General features: G+C 54.1%; 2 protein-coding genes across 51 annotated transcripts in view; one reads left to right on the top strand and one right to left on the bottom strand.

Moving 5' to 3' along the window:
• Window positions 1-18,129: 18,129 nt before the first annotated feature.
• Window positions 18,130-20,885, top strand: Tmem200b (transmembrane protein 200B). Its single transcript, NM_001399317.1, is given in 2 exon segments — window positions 18,130-18,211; window positions 18,669-20,885. A coding segment is annotated over 1 exon segment (855 nt). The 5' UTR covers window positions 18,130-18,211; window positions 18,669-18,688; the 3' UTR covers window positions 19,544-20,885.
• The window catches only part of Epb41 (erythrocyte membrane protein band 4.1), a 154,095-nt gene continuing 149,818 nt past the window's right edge, over window positions 20,344-24,620 (bottom strand). For 49 of the 50 annotated variants that reach the window (XM_087548768.1, XM_087548761.1, XM_087548733.1 and 46 more), the window contains 2 exons: window positions 23,223-23,327; window positions 20,344-22,838 (listed from right to left, as the gene is read on the bottom strand). In XM_087548768.1, the coding sequence (XP_087404894.1) occupies window positions 23,229-23,327 (99 nt within the window). In that variant the 3' untranslated portion in view covers window positions 20,344-22,838; window positions 23,223-23,228. 50 annotated transcript variants of the gene reach the window in all.

The following is a 24,620-nucleotide window of genomic DNA, read 5'->3' on the forward strand; positions in this document are numbered from 1 at the left end:
ATGTGTCATCTGTCCTGCTGTTTTCCCTGTGGTGAGAAGCAATATTTCCCAAAGGACTTTCTCACCCAGCAGAGTGAAGGCAAGTCCCCAAGAGTGTGTGATTCTGGGGCTCTCTCAAGAAGCTTGTGGTCAAGCTGAGGAGAAATGAGGCCATTTGGAAGCCGCATCACCAGTGAGTTCTTCACGAGCAGAGGTTGTCCTTGTGCTTGTCCGTCTTGTCATGAGTCTACCCCACCATCCTCATCATGGGAAAATCTGAACTGAAACCAGGGGCGTGCTGACGGATTACCATATCCCAGTCATTCTCGCACTAAGTGTCACACAGCTCAGATGGCCTGAGACAGTGGCTCACGACTGGTGTTGAGGGCCACACAGCAAGGCGGACCCTGGGCTCCTTGGTCCGGCAGTCTGGGAGCAGAGCTGTGCAGGATGTGTTGGGATCTGTCCCCAGAGCTCAAGCTGCCTGTCCGTACACCAGACCTACAGGGCCCTGGTGGTACAAAACCAGAGTCTGACCGGTCTGTAGATGATCCACACCAAGGGCAGTGTGCATTCTGGGAAGGCAGCCTCGCTCGGAGGCCGAGGTTTGGAGACGGGTTCAGGAAGCACACTGGTAAAAGTCATGCTGAGCAAAAGCCTGGTGGTGAGAAGCTGAGGCCACGTGGGTTTGAACAAGTGGGAGTCAAGCCCCACAGTGATGATGCCTAGCGGAAGTGTGGGAGGAGCTTGAGGGCAGGGGCGGGATGTTACGGTGTGGTTGGAGAGGGTATATACCAGTGAGGTGTGGCGGAGAGATTTGGTTGGCTGTGGTGCTGAAGCCATTAACTGAGCTTTTAAGAGGCAATTGAGTTGGCTCAGATTGGATCGTGAAAGCCCTGGACAGCCGAGGCAGCCAAACTAAAGACCTCCCAGGCTCCCTTGAACTTAACTTCCCTTTACCTGGGCTCATTGTGCCATCATGACAAGGTAAGGAATCCACTTCAGAATATCGTACAGGTGTCTCGGTTTACCCTGTAAGAATGGGGACTGGGAACGTGGGCATTTTAAATTTCCATTTTGTTTTTTTGTATGAGTGTTTGACGTGTGTGTGTGTGCGTGCACGTGCACCATATGTGTGCCTAGTGCCTGCAGAGGCCAGAACTCCGTGTCCGTGGAACTGGAGTTACAGGTGATGCTGGGTGCTGAATCCAGGTCCTCGGGAAGAGCATCCGGTCTTTTTAGCCACTGAGCTATCTCTTGCCCCTAAATTTGTAAAAAAAAAAAAAAAAAAAAAAAAAAAAAAAAAAAAAAAAATTATCTATATTTAACTCAGAACTTTTCCACCTTACAAGCTTTTGTTCCTGTTCGGCTTTTAAACAATTCTGTTTCTACAGTAAGCTCTGGTGGGCATGGGGAAGTTCTCACTTAAACATGGATTCTAACCACTGATCTTTAGGTGCAACCATATAAAAGTTCTGTATGTGCCCAGGGCCCTGGTGGTGGGTTTTGCTGACAGTCTCATAACATGAAGCTCTGAATAAAGAGACCCAAGGAAGGTGTGAGGTGTCTCTTCTGTCTGCAGTGGAAGACAGACGCCTGGGCATCATTAGCCTTGCTGTCTGGTGTCTCAGGACCTGTGTTCAGCCGAGGAAGCTGCATGCAGCATGCTGTGCCGCCTCTCTGGTATTGGGGTCACATTGGGGGTTAGGAAAGACTGGTCCTCTTGTCCGAGATCCCAAGGCTGCTGTTCGGCCATTGTGGAGACTGGACACCCTCTTTGGCCATCACTGACTGTCAGGTAAAAACCGCCTCCCCTTCCTGGAGTGTCCTACACGGGTTGACCAAGATCAGATAAGGGAAGGCTGAGGTGCAGTAAGGGCCTGCACTGCCCGCCCGCCCTGCCCACTCTCTCCAGTGCCTGAAAGAGGAAGGCCTGATCTCCAGCCCTGGTACTGCGTGGTGGGCGTGCATGTGGCTATCATTAGCTAAAGATGAAAGCCTAGAGGTGGGGTGCTTCAGCCAGCGAGACGCACACAGCAAGTGAAGGCTGTGGAGCTCCTCTGGTTCTCTTGTCAAACCCTCATCTGATAGTTACATGAAGATGTGCCTCACACCAGTGAGTAACAGTTGGAAGTCAGTCCCAGTGGGAGTCAGGCAGGGCTGCCTTAGGGCTGAATGTGCTTTTGAAAGACCTGGGGCTAGCAAGATGCAGTGTGCGTCTTCGTTCAATCCGCAGGTTGCCACAAGGTGGCAGGCAAGAGCCTGCTCCCAAGAGCTGTCCTCTGGTCCCCTGCACCAAACTGCATGCACACTCCTGCACTCTGCTTTTTTCCTGAGTTATTAATCACTGGGTAAGATGGCTCACACCTGTAATCCCCCCCACTTTAGAGGAAAAGGCAGGCAGGTCTGAGACCGTGTCTTTTTTTTTTCTTTTTTTTTTTTCCTTTTTTTTCTTTTTCTTTTTTTCTTTTTTGTTTGTCTTTTTTCTTTTTTTTTCTTTTCTTTTTTTCTTTTTCTCTTCTTTTTTCTTTTTTTCGGAGCTGGGGACTGAACCCAGGGCCTTGCGCTTCCTAGGCAAGCAAGCACTCTACCACTGAGCTAAATCCCCAACCCCGAGACCGAGTCTTAAAAAAGGGAGAGTACAACAGGACTCACCCTGCTGTGCATATTCGAATACATTTACAATTTAGAATTGTGTATGCCCTGGTATCTGTTCTCAGGAAGTCCCTTCTCCATGTTGAGGCGCACGGACTGAACCTAGGTCTTACCGCTGGTAGCAGGTGCCTTAGCCCACGACTGAGCCACCTCTCAGCCCCTGCTGTGGAGATTTTAATTGCTTTAATTCAAAAGATCCTGCCCAGAGGTCCAACCTGGCCAAGCCCAGGTCACCCCACAATGGCAACAAAGGCTTGTTTTCATCTCAGTGGTGAAAGTCACATTCATGCCTCCCCCACCCCCAAATGTGCAACAGAGGATTTCCAAGAAGCAGAATCTCCGCAGTCTGCGCTGTTGGTGCTGGGCTCACACGTGCGCTTTCATGCCTGGCCTCTGCTCCCCCTACCCCATGAGGGTGGGAGGAGGTGGGTGAACGGAAGACAAAATAGAAACAGACCATGGCCAACAAACAGCACTGGCTGACACTGTTCCAACACTGGGCCCCATGGCGTGAGGTGGTCAGGGTGGGTTCAAAAGGCAAAACTCAAATCCTTGGCTCAGTGGACCGCAGAAGCCAGGGTGTGCTTGGCGGTGGAGGATCTGCCTAGCATTCATCTGTGGGCCCTGGGCTTGTCCACTTGACTGTGATATGGACATAATTAAAACACGGAGTGTGGAGATAGGGGGAGGTACACCATGGGAGTGTGAGTTGGCAAGCTGGGGGCGGATATCATGATGCAGCCCTTTAATTCTCACACTGGGACTGGGAGACAAGCAGATCTGAATAAAGTTTAATTCCAGGAGCACCAACCCCTCTTCCGGCCTCTGCACACTTTCACATTAGCAGCTCTCAACCTGTGGGTCTCGAACCCTTTAGGAGTGGCTAAGGACCATCAGAAAACAAATTCACGTTACGGTACATAACTAGCAATACTTAAGTCGTGAAGTAGAAAAAAATTATGGTCGGGGATCACCTCAGCCTGAGGAACTGTTAAAGGGTGGCAGGATTAAGGTTGAGAACCACTGGCATTCATACGTGTGTCCCAGAAAAACACCCTCACACAAAAATAATTTTTTTAAGATTTATTTATTTTGTGTATATGAGTACATTGTCTCTGTCTTCAGACACACCAGAAGAGGGCATCAGATCCCATTGCAGATGGTTGTGAGCCACCATGTGGTTGCTGGGATTTGAACTCAGGACCTCTGGAAGAGCAGTCAGTGTTCTTAACCGCTGAGCCATCTCTCCAGCTCCAAAAATAAAATTTTAAAAAAGAATTCTCCCAACTTAATGGGATATTTATAAACATGGACTATAAAATAGACCTTAAAACATTAGTAGAAGTCATGAAAGGTTGCTGGAGAGTCTGACCGCTCAGCAGTTAAGAACATGAGTTGCTCTGGTAGAGGACCGGGTTCAATTCGCAGCACCCACGTGGTGGCTCACGACCATTGTAACTCTGGTTCCAGGAGATCTGATGCCCAATTTTGACCTTCACGGGCACCAGACACACAAGTGATGCGGAGACATACATGAAGGCAAATCCTTGAAGAGGCCAGCCAGTGAGTAAAAGCCAGACAGTCCTGAGCTCAATCCTTGGATCTCAATCACGTGGTGAAGAGAGAGAACAGATTACTGCACACTGTCCTTTGACCTCCAGGATGTGTGCCCCCGCCCCCCAGGGCAGCTCAAATTCTAGAAATGAGCAACCAGGTCCAGAGGGACCTTGAGTGAAGGGGCTGGGAGTGTAGCTCAGGGGGTGGTGCATTTCCACTTGCTTGCACGAAGTCCTGACTCGGACCCCAGCACTGCATAGAACACTGGGCATTGTAGAGCCTGCTGTGATCCCAACAGAGACTGTTTCCACAAGTTCTTCAGGCAAATGAAACTACGACTTACTAGAATAGGTGACACCTAGCTGAAGTAGTCCCTAGGCGAACTTTTATAGTATTGAATCAGTGTAAGACAAGAACAGGGCAGTGGTGGAGCCCACCTTTAATCCCAGCACTCAGGAGGTAGAAGCAGGTGGGTCCCTGAGTTCAAGGCCAGGCTGGTTTACAGAGTAAGTTCTAGGACAACCAGTGCTACACAGAGAAACCCTGTCTTGAAACTCCTCCCAAAATGAAAAAAGAAAAAAAAAAATAGGGTGAGTACCTCTGCCTTAGAAAACTTGGAATGATTGAACCCAAAGCAAGCACCAAAAATATAATAAAAATACAAGGCTATAAATGAAGCTGAAAACCAAAAGATGGGTTTGGTTTGTTTTTTTCAAGACAGGATTTCTCAGTGTATGTAATCCTAGCTGTCCCGGTACTGTGTAGACTAAGCTGGCCTCAAACTCCTGGAGATGGTCTTGTCTCTTAAATGCTAGGATTTAAAAAAAAAAAAAAAATTCCTCCTCTCCTCCTCTCCTCCGAGTCTCACTCTCTCTTCCGCTCTTCCTCTCTCCTTCTTCCCCTCTCTCTCTCTCTCTCTCTCTCTCTCTCTTTAGATCAATAAATTTGATAAACTAACCAGGATAATGAGAGCAAGTACGTACACCATAATGTCAGAATTGACAGCTGAAAGGACAGTCGGGACTTGGGAGTGGAGAAGTAGTTCAAGCCTGATTCCTGGATGAACTGGACCAAAACACAACTTTTCCTGAATAACTAAGTTGTTCCAGTAGGTACCCACTATTCAACAACTTGAGTCAAGTACCTTCCTGAAACGTGACACCCAATTGTGTGGACAGCTGAACAAAAGCCCTATCCAGTCAGATGCTTAAACTCAGGGTGGGGGTGTGGCCTTAAGAGTGCACAAAACCCTGGGTTCAGTCCCCAGCACTTCAAAAGCCTAGCATGATAGCACATCCCTGTAGTCCCAGTCCTGGGATGGGGGAAACATCAGATTTCAGGCTTATCCCTAGTCACACAGAAAGCTTGATGTTAACCTGGGATACATGAGACTCAAGATATTTTTTCTAAAAAATCGTTTTTGAGATTTTTATGTTTATTAGTGATTGCACATATGTCTGTGTGTGCAGTGCCCACAGAGGCCAGAAGAGGGCATGAGATCCCCGGACTGAAGTTACAGATGGTTGTGACCACCATGTGGTTGCTGGGAATTGAACCCAGGCTTCTCTTAACTGCTGGGCCATGGCCCCAGCCTTAAGTTGGTTTTCTTTTTCTCTTTTTTAAAGATTTATTTATTTAAAGTACACTGTAGCTGTCTTCAGACACACCAGAAGAGGGCATCAGATCTCATTACAGATAGTTGTGAGCTACCATTTGGTTGCTGGGATTTGAACTCAGGACCCCTGAAAGAGCAGTCAGTGCTCTTAACCACTGAGCCATCTCTCCAGCCCAAGTTGTTTTTCTTAAAAGGGAATAATCCTAGATCCGTCAGAGATCGTAGGAGCAGAGGCTTTTCTTCCAGTCTAAATCTGAGGGGCATTATCTGAGTGCAAGAGCCCATGTTCTCTTAACTGCTAAGGGTCTCTTCACGCCCCTCCCTCACTGCATTGTGAGAAGGAAGACCATTCTCACTCTCGGCAGGCTGCAAACATTTCAGAAAATGCCATTGCTTTAAAGAGAAGCTTAGTTACTCTGAAGGGCCCCAGAGGGACTGAAGTGCAGACATAGCACTCAGACCCTTTAGGAAAGGGAGAGTGGAGGCTCTGGGTTGACAGATGTTGCAGGGTGTTACAGAACGTTACACTCTACACCCTAAGGGCTGGCAATGTTCTCTTCCCCGTTGACATGGTCATGGAAGAGAAAGTCACAAATGTATCAGCTGGGCGTGTGTGAAGACAGGTGTTGCCTGATCAGCCCTCAACCCCAGAAATATGAGGTGATGAAGCTCAGTGGTTACAAACAGGGATGAGAGGCCAGTCAGATGGTCAGTGGAACCTGCTGCCTGGAGTTCAAGTCCCAGGGCCTACGTGGTGGAGAAAAAGAACACGCTCCCTCCCATACATGCCCACACAGACAAGTAAATGCTTTCCCACATTCACATTAATGAAAGAAAATGCCCCCATGGACTTGCCTACAGGCTAATCTAATGGGAGAATTTTCTCAATTGAGGTTTCTTCTTCCCAGATGATGCTAGCTTGTATTAAAAGCGGCTCAAAAGAGACAAAACAAAACAAAACAAAAAACAAAACAACAACAACAACAAAAAAAAAAAAAAAACAGGGAGTGAGGCCTGATGGTCGGAGCACTTGGGGAGTGGGATAGGGACACCTTGAATATCTAGAGCTAAATGTTTTCCTTGTCCGCCTAAAGAGTATCAAGTTAGAGGCTACCCAGGTCACGTAAGACCCTGCTGTGGGGGGAGGAGTACTGCTAGTCATGGAAGGCCACCAGCCCAGCAGTGTTCCTAGGCGATCCAAGTTAGTATGCGGCAAACAGACAGCATGGTGGTTCCTGCTAAAAGTCCTTCACAGGGAGAAACAGTTTCTACCCCTCCCCTCCTAAAGTCCCAGTGACGAACCCAGGCATGACTCTGCCAGAGTTCACTCTGAGGAGCCAAAGTGTTTATTGGCGGTTAAGAGAGTGGTTACCCACAGGATGTGGTGCCCCTCCCCCAGCAGGCGGCCCTTGGAAAGCCTTTGCCTAGCAGGCATGAGGGCTCCCTGGTAGAACGGACATGGATGGAGCGTCCCCTCCCCCGGTCTTCCTGGCCTTCCTTGTATTCTAGCTCCTTCCTTAGACCCTTACAGTTAGGACAGAATCGTAGGTGGTAGCATCACCTGAAAATTAAAGTCTGACGGACAAGAAGCTGATGCGGGAAGGGGTCGGGAGAGAAAAGGGAACTCTGGGAAATAAGGCAAGTATGGGACGGTTCCCTGACTGGAGGCCGAGGAAGTCTGAAACGTGGAACTGCGAGGGATCAGCAGCCGTGCGGTGTAAATAGGATCATGAGTTACTCAGGCTGAGGGAGCCCGGCCTCGCTTATGGCCTATTTATGCAGAAATAATAATCCTGAGTCATTTTTGGGAACTGGGGCACAGGTGGGAAAAGCGCCATCTTCCCCACCCTTCTGAGAGGAAATGGTCAACAAGCCCAGGGAGCAGGAGGTACAGCACAGAGAGCTCCGGGAGGGCAGTTGCCTGTCTCAGAGGACAACCCTCACAGCCCTCCCCACATACTCCACCTTCCACAAGGGTCCCTGAGCCTTGGAGGGATGACAGAGTTAACCTTCATGTCCTTCCATGCCTGTCTCCAGCACAGGGCTGTGGCAAGCTTGGGTTGAGGTTTTCCCCCCCTTTTATTACAAAACACAAAGGAGGAAGTGGACAGAAACATGGAGAAATGTCCCGGGGGCATGGGTAATAAACCTATATAAACATGCATGTGAGAAGCACTTTAGCTGGTGCGTCATTTACCCAGGCGAGAGCAGTTGCTCCTCCAGTGACTAATTTCCCTGAGCCAGGTGTAATTCTCCTCCTGTGGAGGGAGCCCTTTGGTCCACTCAAAAGGCTGCTTCCACGGATAACCACTTCTGCTGTGAGGAATGCAGGCCCCACAGCTGGATAGTCCTTCGGCCTTAATTCTTCCTCAGCACAGTTTGGCAACCTCTGGCACCATAGGAGACACTTTGAGCCCATTCTAGATTTACTCCACCAAGTCCCTCAGCCAAGCTCCCCTCAACAACGGGGTCTCACCATCAGCTCCCAATGCAGTCAGACACTGTGGCCATGGCCTTTGTCTCCTAGTGGCCTCTAGGGCTTCTGTAGCCAACAACTCCTAGGGGGATAACCCACTCCCAGCACTAAGATTCCCAATTAACCTCCGTATGACCTCTGGGAGCACCCGTGTTACCCTCGTGTTACCTTCCGAGGGCTCTCCCAGTTACAGGAGCAGGCTGTTGCCCGTCACCAGTCACCTTGGTATGGCCCAACCATAAATCTCAGAGTTCCACATCAACACTGGGTTTTGCAGCCTTGGAGAACTGCCTCCCCCAATCCCGGCTTGCTTCTTCAGGCGTGTGCACATGTCTCTTAACTGAGTCTCCAAATAAATAAAACACTCAAGAGGTGAGGTTTATGCTACCTGGACCTTCTTCACCTTTTGGCCCCACAGCAGGCCAGCGTCTGCATTTTCCCTTCTCTCTCATCCGATTTAACAGCTAAGTGGAGCAGTGTACCAAGCCACTAAGCCAGCCTCACGCTCCTTTCTGGCTGAGTTCCTTAACTCCTGGGCTCTCCCTTCAGGCTGCCCCTCCACAGCTCTCCGGTTACCCACAGCCCTGTCCAAGCTCCCCCTGCAGACGCTTGCTGACACTTCACTCCTGCTACAGGATTCCCAGGCTCCCAGGGCCTCTGAGAACTGCTCGCCACCTTCTGTTGCTTAAAAACAACTCTGTAGGGCTGGAGAGATGGCTCAGCGGTTAAGAGCACTGACTGCTCTTCCAAAGGTCCTGAGTTCAAATCCCAGCAACCACATGGTGGCTTACAACCATCTGTAATGAGATCTGATGCCCTCTTCTGGTGTGTCTGAACAGCTACAGTGTACTTATATATAATAAATAAATAAATCTTAAAAAAAAAAAAAAACAAAAAACTCTGTACTTCTGGCGGAGGCCCCACCCGTCAGGCAGGGGAGCCACTCCATTCCCCCTAGAAGAAAACTACCCATGCCCTCACCACTATTCCCACAAACCCTGTAGGGACAAATCACCGGGGCAAAACGGCCTCTGCAAACACTGCATCTGCCTGCCCCCTCTTCCTCCTCTCTCTCCACTCCCCCACTCAACCTCATGGGTCACATTCCCCATATCAGGTAAGACACCATTGCTCTTCCCAAATTTGTCCTCGGTTTCTCCTATCCTAAGGACTAGGCCAAGTACTATTAAAATCTCTTCCCCAGGGAGATAAGCAATGCGTACCCTTCTCCCAAGGTCCCCGAGACAAACCGAGGCGTGACTCCACCGAAGCTGACTGAGCCAGGGACTTTGTTGAGCTTCATTAAAAGGGCGCTACTCACAGGAGTGTGGTGCTTCTCTCCAACAGGCAAGACCTGGAAAGTCTTTACCCAGCAGCTGTGAGGGCCCTCAACGAGCACAGCATACCTGGGATGGTTGACTGTTTGCAAGGGGGCATAGCTGAATGTCCCAAGAGGGCAGTCGTTTGGTTCAGGGGACACTGCTGGGCAACCGTGGTCGGCTCCAACTAGGAACAGAAGTGAGCTACTTAGGGGGTCTCCTCAGATATTGGTGGTAGATAACCTCACAGCCAGGCTGTGCCAGGCACAAACCAGCTGTGCCAGGAAGCGTTCCCTCTCCTAGCCTCAGAACTGTTTCGTTTTGAGATGGGGTCTCACTAAGTGGCTCTGGCTGGCCTGGAACCCACAGAGACCCACCTGCCCTACCTCTTGAGTGCTTGGATCAAAGTATTCCACGAGCCTGGCTTTCAAAACTATTTATTTACTCACTTATTTATTTAAAGACAGTTTTACATTCTGTAGCCCAGGCTGCCCTGGTATTCACTATATAAGCCAGGTGACCCATGGCAACCCCTTTTTTAAAAAAGATTTATTTATTTTATGTATGTGAGTACACTGTAGCGGTCTTCAGACTCACCAGAAGAGGGCATCAGAGCCCGTTACCTTGTGAGCCACCATGTCTTGTCACCTAGATTGACGATCTCATAGACATACACCTTTGGATGTGTGAGAGGATGAGGTGTTCTCAGAAAAGTTCCTGGAGAGAGAAGAGCCCCACTGGGGGTCTAGGAATGGAGGAAACAGGGAAGGCTGAGCCAGCCCCAGCGTTCATCTCTCCAGGCTTCCCGTCTGACACAGTATAGCCAGCTGCCTCACACTCCCCGTGAGAGACCACATCCTTAAATCTCGGCTAAAGCAAGCCTCCCGTGAGTTGCTTCTGTGGGCATTTTGTCACAGCCCAGGGAAAGGGACAGTCTACCCACTTTAGCACTCTGTAGTCTGAGATTAGGGGTCGACCATAACCCATGGCGGAAGGAGCCTGCTTCCCCACGGATGTGTGGCCTGTGAGCTCAGAGGTGCTTCTGCAGTTTCCAATGCTTGGAGGTAAAAGTAAAAGTCCTACCAAGTCACCTTGGTCCACTCTGGGCCCAGCCACGCCCGTCTGCTTAGAGCTTGTGTGAGGCAACAGAGCTAGGCTGGAAAGTTCTCAAAGCCTAAAATATTTACTGAGCAGGGCTGGCAGCGTGTGTGGTTAGTCAGCCGCAGCCTCTACACCACACTGAGGGCCCAGGAAAGGAAAGGAGAAAGAAAGAAATTAAATAAGGAAATGTACACATGACACGCCCAGAAAAGAACCGATCCGTTACGATCATCGGAGGCAGTGACAAAGGGCATCGATAGCCCGATGAAGTAGATTTTTAAAAAAGATTTTACTTCTACATGTGCCTGGTGTCCAAAGAAATCAGAAGAGGGTGTCGAGTCCCTTGGAACAGGAGTTACAGACTGTCCTGAGCCTCTATGGGGGTGCTCTGTCTCTCTCCAACGAAGCTGAGTTTTAAGTGAGAGGAGGTTCTGTGGCACTGTGTGTGTGTGTGTGTGTGAGAGAGAGAGAGAGAGAGAGAGAGAGAGAGAGAGAGAGACAGAGACAGAGACAGAGACAGAGAGACAGAGACAGAGACAGAGACAGAGAGACAGACTGACTGACAGAACTGCCCAACCTAGAGCTTAATGCAGACCAGGCAAATCTACTGCTCAGTGTCAACTGCAGCCTCTAGGACTTCCTTTCTCTCCAGCATGGCAGCTAGACAGCCCCTTGGAAGGTGGGCAAGATTGAAGGCATTCATGAGGGCCAGGAGGAAGGTGAGCACTCAGGCCATGAGAGGAGCATAAAAGGTGAGCCCTGGCATCCTCCAAGAAGGGTAACCCTGGGGACTGCAGGGCTGTTACTGGGAGTCACCAACTTTGCTTCTGCAAACCCTGAGGTTCTGGGAGGGGATGGAGAACCGCTGGGTCAGGAAGCCTCTGACCAGGATGTTCGCCCAAACTGAAAGCCACACAGAAACCAGAGCACCCCAGGCTCTACAGGTAGGGAATCAGAGCTAAGCTGTCTTAAAAAACAAGACAACTTAGTAGTACCAGGATTTGTGCATTGGGGCTCGAGAGTGGAGCTGACACTTGAAAGGGCCTGGCCTTTCTCTGCCTGACCGGTGTGTCCAGGGCTTTGCCTCGTGGCTTAAAGAGCAGGAAGGTGAGGTTCTGTATACCTTGGGGGTAGGGGGATCGCGAGAAAGGAACCTCCCAGGGCAAGTGAGAACTTCAGGGGACCCCATTAGAATCAGTTCTTTTCTTTAATAAGAGAACACATTCATCTTTAATCCTCAATTCCTAGGCCACCCTGGTGCTTCTAGTCCACCTACGAACTCTGGGCTGCTCCTAAAGAAACGCAAATCACAACCATGGTACTGCGTGCCTTGTGCCTGGTACCAGTTATGGACCAGGGCTGCAGACCGGATTGCAAACTGCTGCTTGGGGAACTGCGAACCACCCCGGAGGCAAGAGAAAGATCAGATGTGGCAGAAGCTGGGCAGTCGTCCCCTCCGGACATTAATCCCGAGAGGGCAAAGAAAAGTGCCCGGTACAAAGCCTTTACACTGCCGTTATTTATAACCGACTTGGGGAGGGAGGCCAGCCAAGCCCCACCACGCGGCCGGCTCGTAAATCCAGGCACCATTCCGCAGCCGCAGCCGAGCGCAGCAAATTCCCTCCCTCACAATCCGCTGCGCAGGCTTCGCTAGCTACAGGGGTGGGTGGGGAAAGGTAGCGTGAGGTGGGGGCGAGCCAGGCACCTACCATCCAATTTGACCGTGCAACTTTCGCTGGGTTCATTCATCTTCGGCCCTCCAGCATCTCTGGTCAAGAGAGGAATCACTGAAGATGTTTAAACGGGGCGGGAGGGGGGACCCTCCTGGGGCATCATGGGTGATTGTTCCAAACCAGGAATTAGGGCCGTAGCCGATAATGCGGAAACATAGATAGGTAGGGGAGTTTTGAACCATCCAGGTGAAGCTCTAAGGTTTCTAGGATTTAGACCTCCGGGGAACATTATCTCCTTTCCCTTATGGTTCTGTATCAGGGAGTATGGTGGAGAGAGGACATCGATGAGATCCCTAAACGCTGGGTGCAGTGCAGGGGTGAGGCCCTGGGTAGGTGGTGTGCTGACTGCATTTTCCCAGGAAGGACTTGAGACTGCTGCCGCCCCTGTGCTTGGATGGCCCTCGTAAGTTACTTAAATGCTCTGGGCCATGATTGTCTGCAAGCTCTATGCAGAGAGGTCTCTGGATGCTCACAGACTTGAGGTCCAGACACTGAAACCTCCCCCATCTCCTTTAGCCCTGTCACCTGCAGGATCTGGCTTGGAGCTGAGCAGAGGGATCCTTTCCCACCGCGTCCCACCCTGGAGGCCACCCAAGTATAATCTCACGACTGAGGGTCTTGACAGCTGTGGGGGCCCTCACTGCGGCCCGCAGCCCTGCCCTGTCAGAGGAATGGCGTGGCTGTGAACGCAAAGGTTCACCAGGAAGCTTGCTGCGCAAAGATGAGGGGGGACTTGTGAATGGGTCTCTGCCCCCCTGTGCCGTGAGCGTCACCACAAACCTCAAGAGGAGGGGTATTCTGTCTGAGGAAGGGGCACGCCTCTCCGGGCCCAAGCTAGGGCTGCATCCACGCAAGCCGACCAGGGCAGAAAGTGTGCAGGGACCCACACAGTACAGAATGGAGCGTAGGTCTGTCGTTAGGAGTGATTTTGCACCCCTAAACCGAGAGGACCTCGGGGTGCGAGTGCTGCAGCGCTCCCTAGTCGCTAAGAGCACTACACAGCCCGACTTAAGTTGCACGTAGCAGGGACTGGGGCGGGTATCTGCTCTGACCTCTCTGGGTGGTTTGCAGGGAGTTCACACTTGAGGCCCGAGAGCCCGCGTTCCTGAGGACACGTGGGCACCAGCGAGGGCCGCGGCACCACTCGGGCATGGCTGCGGCCCAGCCGCCAGGGGGCGCGCCACACATTGTCTACTTGTCCCTAGGCTGGGAGCACAGAGCCCACTGCCTCATTGGCAGTGTGGTTTGTCACCAAAAGGAGTTGCCACATTCCTGTGGTATCTGTGGTGGACTCCTAGTTGTCTCATAGACCCCATTTCCCAGCTTCCCCCGAAATCCTGGCTGTGCTCTGGGGTCCCCAACTCCTCTGCCCATTCTCTGGAGTCAGGTTCGGGGGAAACACGAGAGAGCGAGCAAGCATCTTTTTTTTTTCTTAATTTTTTTTTTATTTTTAAGGGTTTGTTTGGTTTTTTCCAAAGATGTATTTATATGAGTACACTGTAGCTGTCCTCAGACACACCAGAAGAGAGCATCAGATCCCATTACAGATGGTTGTGAGCCACCATGTGGTTGCTGGGAATTGAACTCAGGACCTCTGGAAGAGCAGTCAGTGCTCTTAACCGCTGAGCCATCTCTCCAGCCCCGAGAGCAAGCATCTTTAACCACAAGGGCAGGCCAGGTGCCACCGCCTAGGGATGGTGGAGCGACAAGCCTGCAGTCTCCCCAGTCACCCCATCAGCTAAGGGCTCTACCTTGATTTTTCCAGCCCAAGCACAAACACCTAAGCTCACAGCAAGTAGGCGCTACTACGCCAGGGTGGGTGGGTGACCCGCCACCCTGCTCCTCTCCAGGGCTCATCCTGTACACAAAGATGTTCTCTTCCAACCTTACTGCGCAGAGAGGCAAGCGGGCAGATATCTCCCCATAGGCACTTTTCTCTTGGCTTTGTTTAGTGGTTCCCGCTGTGCCCTTCTGCTGGAAATACTCAGGAGAACGGGGAGTATGGCAGTCACAGGGCCACAGCTGTGGTGGAGAGGAAGACCACGTCTCCAGCCAGCAGCCCTGCTCCGAGCCCTTGGCAGATCAGCAGCTCCCAGGGTTTTGAGAGACTCTTCCCAGCCCTTGCTCCTTTGGACTTCCTGGCTTGCCCTGTCCTGTTCCGAGTTGACTGGACCAGGGGAAGATGTCCGATAAGGCCTAGTTAGAACTTCTAGGAGGTGGGATGGAGCTAAAATGACTGCAGCTGAGGTTTCCAGACACTTTTGGGCAGGGTTCCCCCAGGCCTCTTCGAGTCTTCACAGGAACTGGCTGGACCTCCACAGGGCAGCTTCTGTCTCCACAGCCTTTAAGTGGACAGGCTGTTGCCCCAGGGAGTACTTGCAAGGGCCCAGAGAAGAGGCTAAAGAAAAGGAATGGTCTCGGTGTGTCACTTTACGGTGGGAGGGACTACTGGAAAGTCCCCAAAGTCCTTTAGGTGGTTAATATCTTATTTTGTACAGGAGTAGGCAAATGTGACCAAGGCAGGCTGGATACGCCTCCCACAGAAGCAGATTCCATACTGACGTGGGTGAAAGCCCACCTCACAGACTGAACAAAGAACTGGGTACACCAGAGAGAGGAGCCTTTTTACTTTCCACCCCAGCACGGCTCAGGGAGACGGCTCTATTGTCACAGGACCTTGCTCCCTCAGTGGCTCCTGGGTCACCAAGTTCTGCCTTCTCCTCTCTAGGCTCCAGAGAACCACAGAATCCACCTTAATTCTCCTGTCAGCAGCCTAAGAAGAGCCCGACATCACCCGGAGTAGAGCTTCCAGAGTGGGAATGGATTCAGTGGGCGACAGCCACTACCTCCCAAGGACCTGAGCTCTTGGTGGGACTAGTTCAGAGGCCTGGATCTCAGCATTGCCAGATCCTGGCAGGGGAACCTGGAGCAAGTTACTCCCCGTCCCTGGGACTCAGCCTTCAGGACAGAGCCTGGGTTTGGGGAGTCTGGGATCACCTTGTGATACATGGCTCACTAAACCGCTCCCAGTTAGGATCTACACTAGGGTGGGACAGAGCCACAATCTGTCCTTTGGACAACTCTGAAGTCTTAGCTGACTGAGCTGATACACCTTGAAGTTAAAGTCACTAGGGACAGGGTGTACAGACCACACTGCCAGGCCCTGCACATGGTAGGGCTCTCTGCCTGCCTATGTCTGTGTGTGTGAGACTGTGAGACAGACAGACAGACAGACAGGAGAGGAGAGGGGGAGGAGAGGGAGAGGGAGAGAGAGAGAGAGAGAGAGAGAGAGAGAGAGAGGGAGGGAGGGAGGGAGGACTGACTTGTACCCTCCCCCAGGATGGCCTCAGGGTGACGGTGTCACATTTCTGGTTTCTCCCAGATCCATTCAGGCTCCTCCCAGTTCAGAAGGGGGAAAGCAGGCATCTAGGTCACACAGAGGCCAGGGCAGAATTTCGTGAGGTCCAGACTGCCTGGGGATTATCACTGTCCCAATGGAGGCCACTGGCCAGCCACACATCTGCACAGACAGGATGAACCGACACCCCACCCCCTCCAGGCTGGGAGGTTGCTCTGTAGGGGAGGCCTTCGGGAAGGAAAGCCTGTGCGGAGTGAGGCCTGCCTCTCCCTCCTGGTTTCCCATCTCCCTGCTTGTCAGACGTTGAGCTCTCAGCGAGAACCAGAGCCAGGGTTAAACCTGGGAAAGGGACTTGTGGTCACCACCCCTGTCACAGCTCAAGCCAATGCCTGAAGCAAGTCAGAGGACAGGCAGGCTGTTGGAAAGCACTTTGCGCCAGGTGTTCAACATGTGTGTGGTCATTTCAACTCTGAAAACACACTGTGGTGGTGTTTGTTCCTGTAAAGATAAGGAAACTGGGCCAGAGAGCCTAGGCGTGCTCTCCTCCCCACCCCTCTCCTTCCTCCCTCCTCCAGGACCCTGGGTAGAGCGTCCGAGGGGAGTGGAGGAAGTCATCGGCCTCACACATGTTTCTCCGTACGGAGGGCCAGCTAAGGGCACACATTCCCCTGAATACGAGGCTTCAGAAGGAGCAAGTCAGAACCAGCCTCGCACCTCAGACCTCAAAGCCCGCCAGGGCCCCGGAAACAGGGCAATCCCCGAGAGCATTCTCAGCTCATATGTGTACAGAGAGGGCAGGGAGGGAAGACCTGGTCAGGGGCTGAAGCAAGGGCCCAGGGCTCTGCGGAAGCAGGAGGTGGAAAGGGGGCATGGAGCTGGCTGGGGCCAGAGCTCAGAGGGGCTGGGGACCTAGGCAGCTCCAGCTGCACGGGCCAGGTGAGAAGATCAAGAGCATGCTCAAACCACAACGGCTCTGAAAACCATTCGGACAGCACCAGGGAGCCATAGAGGGTTTTCAGCGAGGGGCAGATTCACAGTGGACACAGTGACGTTCACAGACCAGTTAGCAGGGACAGGTGGCGGCCAGGCTATAGGGACTCTAAGAGATGGAGTGGCCTGGAGAGGAGAGTGGCTATAGAGGAAAACTGGCTGATTCCAGATGAAGAACGGAGTTGGGGCCTGAGGACCCGAGTGTGCGCTGGTGGTGAGTGGGGACCTCGCCCGTGGACCAATCCAGAGGCCCAAGCAGCTGAGAGTGAAGCTTGTGCCCTGGGCTTGTGGTCTACGTGGTGGGAGGGACACCCAGAAGGCAGGGAATCCACACAGAGGCCCGGCGAGCGAGCAGGGACGGAGCAGGGAGTTAACACAGGCGGATGCCTCCGGTGTCAGCCCTCGAGAGCAGAGGGAAGAGGAGGGCCAGGCGTCGGTCCGGTAGGGGCGCCTGCTCCAGATCGACTTGGGAGGCTCTGCGACCGGGGGATGCGGGTCTCGGGGCCAGAGGAGCGAGGGCCGCGAGCGCAGCCGGCTCTCATTAGCACGGGCCGCGGGCTAATCAATCCCAGGCCGGGGCTCCCGGGCCGCGTCCGCATCATGGAAACTGGCCGCGCGCCCGGCGGAGCGAGCGGGGCCGTCGGCGGGGCCCGGCCGGGCGCCTCTTCGTCGAGGGCGCGGGCGGAGGCGGGTCGCGGGGTCCGGGGCGGGGCTCAGCTACCCCGCGCCCTTTCTGCAGCCCGCCTGGGGCGCGGTGGGGGTGCAAGGGTCCAGGCCGAGCCTGCAGGGCCTCGGGCGGGGGTCGCTCCGTGCTAGGCCCGGGACGGGCGCCGCTGCCGCTTCTCTCTCGGATACCCGGGACCGAGACCGGACGCCCGGACCCCCACTGTCCGTGGCCTCCCGGCGCTCGGACCACGGCGCACGCCCTCCTGGAGCGGCTCCAGCGTGCGGCCCCGACCCCGGGGCGGTGCTGCTCTGGCCCGGACGCGGCCCACGGAGGCCTCGGGCGGAGGAGGCTGGAAAAGAGGCCAGGCGGCGGGAAAGGGGGATGATTCATCCCCGGGAGCCCGAATCGGAAACACCGCAATCTGGGAACAGACTTGCCTGGGCCGACGAGAGATCCAGGAGGAGAGTCTGTCCGGCGAGGACTTGCGTCCGGCACTGGCAGTCCCCTGCCTCCAGCCCCGGCCCTAGCCCGGCCGTGGGGGGGAGGGGGAGGCCTCTTCTGGAGGAGTGGAGAAGAATCCTGGACAAAGTCCGCCGCTGCCTCCTCTGCTCTGACTGGCTGGTCTTGACCAGAGCGGTTTTTCCCAGAGTCTAGCTCAAGTCTCTCCTGCTGCAGCTCCAGTGCTGGCTGAAGAAGTCTGCAAGGAGGGGGCGAGCAAGGAGAAGCCGGAGTCAGAGACACCTCCGCCGGCCCTCGCTGCGGTATGTAAAGCGCAGTAGGGGGGAGGTAGGGCGCGCGCGCGCGCGAGACCCGCAGCCCCGGGCGGACCGAGCACCCCCTCCCCTGTTACTTCGGGGCGGCCACGTGCGGGGGGGGGGTCGAGCTCCGGAGATACTTACCCCAGCCGCGATCGCAGGGGGGGCCCGCGCGGGCGAGCGGGCGAGCGGAGCGCGCGCAGGCTGCAGGAGCCCCGCAGCCCCGGCTGCACCCGAACCCCGCAGCCCCCTCCCTGCGCACCGCCCGCCGGCTCGGCCAACGCTGGCTCCCAGCTCCGCTGCGGAAAACCCGAGCGGGGGCGGCTCCCTGCCTTGCGGCCCCGGGAAAATCCGGGGGTGGCCGCCAGGGATCTCCAAGCGGCCGGCGGAGGCGTCCCCGCGCGTCCCTCCCCCGGAGCCTGGCCCGTCGGGTCAGCGTTTGCCTCTCTGCTCCTCCCCGCAGAGCGCCCGAACGACCGCGCGATGACGGCCGGGAGCCCCGGAGACCGCGGCGCGCGCAGGAGCCCCGAGGGCCGCGTCTCACGCCTGGGCCGCCGCCTGGGCCGGCGCCGGCGGCCGCGCTCCCCGCCAGAGCCCCTGCGGGTGCGGGCCCGGCTGCGGCTGCGCTCGCCGTCGGGGGCGTTCGCGGCGTTGGGCGCGCTTGTGGTGCTGGTGGGCATGGGCATCGCCGTGGCGGGCTACTGGCCGGGCCGCGCCTCCCACGCCCACGTCCCGAGGACCGGCCGCGCGCACGGGCCGCACGAGCGCCTGCGGCTGCTGGGGCCGGTAATCATGGGCGTCGGCCTGTTCGTGTTCATCTGTGCCAACACGTTGCTCTACGAGAACCGCGACCTGGAGACCCGGCGTCTCCGCCGGGGCGTGCTGAGGGCGCAGGCGCTGCGGCCGCCCGACGGCCCCGGCTGGGACGCACTGCTGCCCAGTCCCGCGCACGGGTCTCCGGGCGCCGTCGCGGAACCCGAGACTTGGGACCTGGCCCCGAGGAGGGGCCCGTCGCCGGTCCCGTCGGTGCGCAGCCTGCGGTCCGAACCTGCCAACCCTCGCTCGGGGCTGCCCGCGCTGCTCCACAGCTACCCGTTGAAGGGTCCCGGGCTGCCACCACCCTGGGGTCCTCGGACTCAGACTGGACATGTGATCATCACGGTGCAGCCCTCTGGTTCCTGCATCGAGCACTCCAAGTCTCTGGACCTGGGCCTGGGGGAGCTTCTCCTGGGGGCCCCAGCAGCTCGGGACTGTGCCCACCGAAGCTGGCCACGGCTGGACCGACTTAGTTTGGGGGGCTATGCCAAATTAGGAGGGGACTTGGGGGCCCGTGTCTGAGGTGCAAGGTTTAACCTGCTGTGAGGCTATCAGTGTGGACCATGGGACCGGGACACTAGAAGTCCAGTGCCCATAGCTGCTCCAGTCACTTCCGAGGCTAGGGTGGATGTTGTGGGAGCAGCCACTAAAGCTCCTGACCTGCATGTGTAGAGCAGTGCCAGCTGCACAGAACGAGCTCCAGGGGCATGTGTTAATGTGGACACCAGCATGATTCAGCCTCAGGAATTTCTCCAGCCCATGTGGCCTTAGCCCAGGACCGGTACCAGAAGGGCTGCAGAGTAGGCCAAGAGCATCCTGAGACGCACGGGGTACCTTGGCAAACAACAGTGGTAGGTTGGGATGTCCCCAGGCTGGGACAGGCTCCCTCTAAGATGGCAGTCGTGATGGAAATGGGACCACCAGAGGAAGGTGGGCAATGAGGGGGAATGAGACCCACTGCAGCTGACTGGGGCAGTGACTGCACCTCTAACTGCCACCATCTCAAGTCCGTTCTTCCTTCAGCCAAGGGGCCTCTGTCCTGGCAGGGCTAACTACTGCCAAAGTCCTGACCCTGGGATCAGACTGCCTCCCTGGAGACAGGTCTCACTTGTCTGGCTGTGCTGCAAAGCCTCCCCCAGCTGGCAGAGGGCACCCTCCAGTCCTCAGCAGTTCCTTCCCACTGCACCTTGGCCAGTGGGTGGCTTACTACTCTGCAGTGGCTTCCCTCTCCTCCCCAGGTTTAACTTCCCCACGCTTTAGTTAGAAGAGACGCTTTAGTTAGAAGAGAACTTTAAAAGTGGATCAATCCTCACAGTCGGGTCTTTTTTTTTTTTTTTTAAGTTTATTGAAAAATGCCATACAAGAAGCAAGACCAAACACTTACCTAAACACTACAGCCACATCTGTCACTACAAAGGTGCAGACAGCAGGCTCAGTTACTGCCTATCTCACCTAAGGGAGGGGTTTTTCGGCTGGACTCCGCCGGCATAGTTCCTATTTTGTCAAATGTAAACAACTACTTGATATGATTCATAATTTTAAAAAAATTTACAAAGCTCCTTCATTTTTGTCATGAAAATAATATATCTGAGAGATTTGTAAAAACAACCAGCCTAGGGCTGGTATTTCCCATGAGCATCAGGGTGCTGGCCAGGCTGTAGCCCCAGCTCCATTCCTCAAAGTGGGCCAGGGCTCCCAGACCCCGAATACACTGCTGGCCTTGGGGAGGGCCCCCGGAGTCAGCCTCCTTGAGCCCTCAGTTTAGGAATATAGGGCTTGCTTTGTGGGTGGGTGGCAGAGATCTCATGTGGTTTGAAGGAAATCTACTTCTGAAGTAAAAATAAAACTGCAGTTGGGATTGTTACTGTGGTGTGCCTGAGTCACTTTGGGAAAAGTCCTGCCAAGTCTCTGACCCTGGAGATGGGACTCCCCTCCCCCCTCACTCCTTCTACCTGGACAGAGCCTGTTCTTCACACAACTGCAGAAAGAAAGAAAATCCAAACAACAACCATATCCCAGGATATGTTGCCAGAGCCAGCAAAGGAGTGGGAGGAGGCTGCAGGGTATCAGAACTCTGGTCCAATTTCCAGACAGAGGCAGCAGCAGAGGGGCAGAGTTCAGGTAACCAGGTCTGAGGTCCTGAGGGGATGGCGCAGGGCTATGGGCAGGCTCCTCCTGCTGCTCCTCCTTTTCAGAGCCTGGGGGTAGCTAGAGTCCATGCTAACCCACCCCCTGCAGCCCAGCCTTCTCCGGCTCAGTCCTAGACTGCAGTTTACTTCTGAGAGTGGAACCCGAGCCTGCCCCTCTCCCACCGGGGCTCTCCCTCCTTAAAGCAAGCTGCCATTGGCAATGGTCTCAAGAGAGCTAAAAGAAAACTGCACACAAAACCAGTTCAAATCGCTGCGTTTGTATGAGGAGCGGTCGGCCAGGAGGCTGCTGTGGCTTCTGACTTTGCTCACTCCCCTTCAGCCCCCAGCCAGTGCGGCCAGTGGCCCTGCTGTCAACCCTCATGAAGTTCATTCCAGGATTCTACTAATCTTCCAGGCAGATGTTTGTAGGAAGTTAGCTGGAGGATTACAGAGGCCCTGTTTGAGGGGGAGGAAAGGTCCCCCAATTCTCACTACTAGTTGGGGACATCAGGCTCCCTTTTCAAAACCAGTATTTTTAAAAAAGGGAAAGAGAACGGGAACTAAATCCAAAACCCACCATGAAATCAAGCTCTCAAAACCTGGCAGACTCCTCAGGCAGTGAGTGGGGGATGAGCAGAGCTGGTTCACACCCACCTTGACCAGGGATGGCCACCAGGAGACAGGAAATACCCTGGCTTCTAGAGGGCATCCTCGGGCCTGCCACAGAAAGGTCCTAGAACGCACCCTCTTCCCTGAGCCACTGTCCCTTACCATGCCAGGTGGGAGGGGCCTAGGCTGGGGCTGGAAGCCTCCTTACTGGATCCGACTGAGGTAAAGGTGCCACTCCCCTGGGTGAAGCAGGCTCCCCGAGCGACAAGACCTGATTTTTAAAACCTCATTAACTTTTCTTCCCCAAACTACAACTAAAAATGTTCCATTGGCACTTTTAGCCAACAGTGCCTAATTTTTCCATGAGTTCTGGTCTCCTGAGGTGGGACCTGGGAAGCACTCGACAAAGCTGCTTTTTCCAGTGAGGGACAGAGCAGCTGGGGAGGTGAAGGCCACAGACGCATTAAATGGTCACAGTATCAGCTCTAAGACAGGTGATCTCTTTGACTTAAAGAAGCTCCAAACAGATGGGGGTGACATCACGCGCTCAGGGAAAAGAAGAGCTGTGCCTCAAACACCCTGCGATGGGAGGTCACGTTTCTGGGGTCTGTGACCAGGGCATTTGCCTTGCTCGACATTCACTGGTGTATGAAGTTTTTGTGTCATCCAGAGGGCATGAAGCTGAGGGAGGAGCAGGGTGTCCCACTGAGCTGGCTCTGTCCTCTAACTGCTGGCAGGGTCTCTGGAGGGTCTTGGAGAAGTCTGTGGATCCTGTCAGGGTCTGTGTTGGAAATGAGTGAGGAGAGGCTAGGTTGAGAGGTTACCGACCACCCCGTAAAAAATCAAAGTGTCTTAAAAACAGTTCATAGAGCCAAAAGTTGGCAGTTTCTGTATCACAATATAGAGAACATCCGTGGCGTCTAGAAGAGTCTCTTGGTATAAATTCTGAATAGAAAATGAAGTTGGTTTTTTTGTGGTGTGGAGCAGTCTTCAGAGTCTGAAGTCTGCTGCAGGCTGGCTTCTTTATTACATGCTGGTTTCTCTTGGATGGGGACAGGTGGGGATGGGCAGGACAGTCCCTAGGGTGAAGAAAGAAAAGGCATATAAGTCTGAACACCCCCCTCACCCTCCCACTCCTCCCCACAAAGGAGCAGGCTTCTAGCCTCAGCAGGAGGCTCTGCTGGTGGTGACTGGGAGCTGTACTGATCCCTTTAGGCAAGCATTTATCCCGAATCCCAGCTATCTGGCTTGGCCCCCAGAGCTCCACACTTCCCAACCCCCCACATATTCTTCCCGGAAGTCTGGGCCTGCTCTCTTCAGCTCTGTTCTCCAACCTGCTTGGTTCTGGCCCACAGCTCCTAGAGTTGCCGTGGGCAGAATAGCAAGTCAGGGGTAGCAGGGGACTCCAGACCCACGTTTAGGTATCTCCTCAGTGCTGCTAGCAACACTAAGAACACCCCTACCTGAGCTCACTCCTCAGAGATCTCGGTCTCCTGGTGGACGACCACCTTGGTCACTGACATGTCTGGGTGCTGTTCCTTGGCCTCCTTGATGGCTTGGACGAGGACCTGCATGTGACCAGAGGCAAAGCTTGTCAGGCAAAGAGCAACCCGGCTGATGAAGGGAGCCTGGGGCAGCAACAGCACAGCCCAAGGGGACCAGTGCCTTGTCCTGTCCTAGCCTATCCTAAGGAATCAGAGACCACAGAGGCAGGCAAGGGCAGAGGTTTTCTTCAGGAAAACAGGCAACCTTGGGAGAGAGAAGATCTGTTCACGTGGTAAACTAGAGTACAAACCACTCAACACAGGAACGGGGCTGTCTGGTTAGGAAGGTGAGGAAGCACAAGTTTTAAAAAGGAAGGCAGGGAAACATAGGCAGGCTGACCTATACATGGCCCTTACGGGGTCTAAGCACATTCATTTGCTTAATCTTCACAACAGAGGAAGTCGGGATGTGCTGGGTTCCACCCTATAAACAAGGAAGCTGCATGCAACAGAGACACAAGTTGCTGCATAGCTGGGCAGGCTACAGGGCTTTTGATTCAAGTCTCTTCTTCGGCAGATAGTCTGTTAGGTCCCTGGAAAAGCTAGAGGGCACAGAGGGACAGCCACAGCAGCAGGTGACACCACTATCCAAGTAGCCTGTTAGAGTTGTCTGCTGAGGGCTCCTAAGAGCAGTCTCCAGCAGGACTGGAGGGAGACAGCTTCTGCCATGTAGATTTCCACAAAACCCCTCTGTCTCTGCTGGCCCTGCTCTTCCTCCCTGACCCAGCAGCCACGCTCTAGGCTGGGTCAAAGCGCTCTCCCTGGAGGCTCTGTCTCCTTCTAAGAAAGCCCGCACCAGAGCTGCTTCCTCAACAGTCCTTCCTGGCTTCCTCTGAAGGCAGGGCCTTCAGTTCCTAGAAGAGACAATGGCCCCTGATCTGTCTCTGAGCCATCAAGCATCATCATACTAACTCTGATCTCCATTTCACAGAACAAAGTCGCTGCTCAAAGTCACTCAAAAGTGCAGAGGCAGGGTTTGGACCTGTTTGCTCTAAATACCTTCTCCCCACAGCTCTTGCTGTGAGCACAGATAACACAAGCTTCAAACCACAGGTTGTGGCTGTTAGTAAGAAGGACCCTGTGAGCGCAGCACACAGCCCACGAGGCCCCCACTTGGGCTTCCAGCCTTGCTTCTGGGACCTTTAGCAGTGTCCACAGCAGTGAGTGAGTCCTGCTTACTCCTCCTCTCAGCCGTCAGCAGAGGCTCTGCCAGGCCTACCCCCCCCACAGCCTCTTCCGCCCCCTCTCTGCAGCTTCACTGTTCTAAGAGCACCCAGCAGAGAACTGGGAACATTAATTCTGACCTTATTATTTTCT

This window comes from Rattus norvegicus, chromosome 5 (assembly GCF_021556685.1).
Source record: "Rattus norvegicus strain SHRSP/BbbUtx chromosome 5, alternate assembly SHRSP_T2T, whole genome shotgun sequence".
Classification (NCBI taxonomy): Eukaryota; Metazoa; Chordata; class Mammalia; order Rodentia; family Muridae; genus Rattus; species Rattus norvegicus.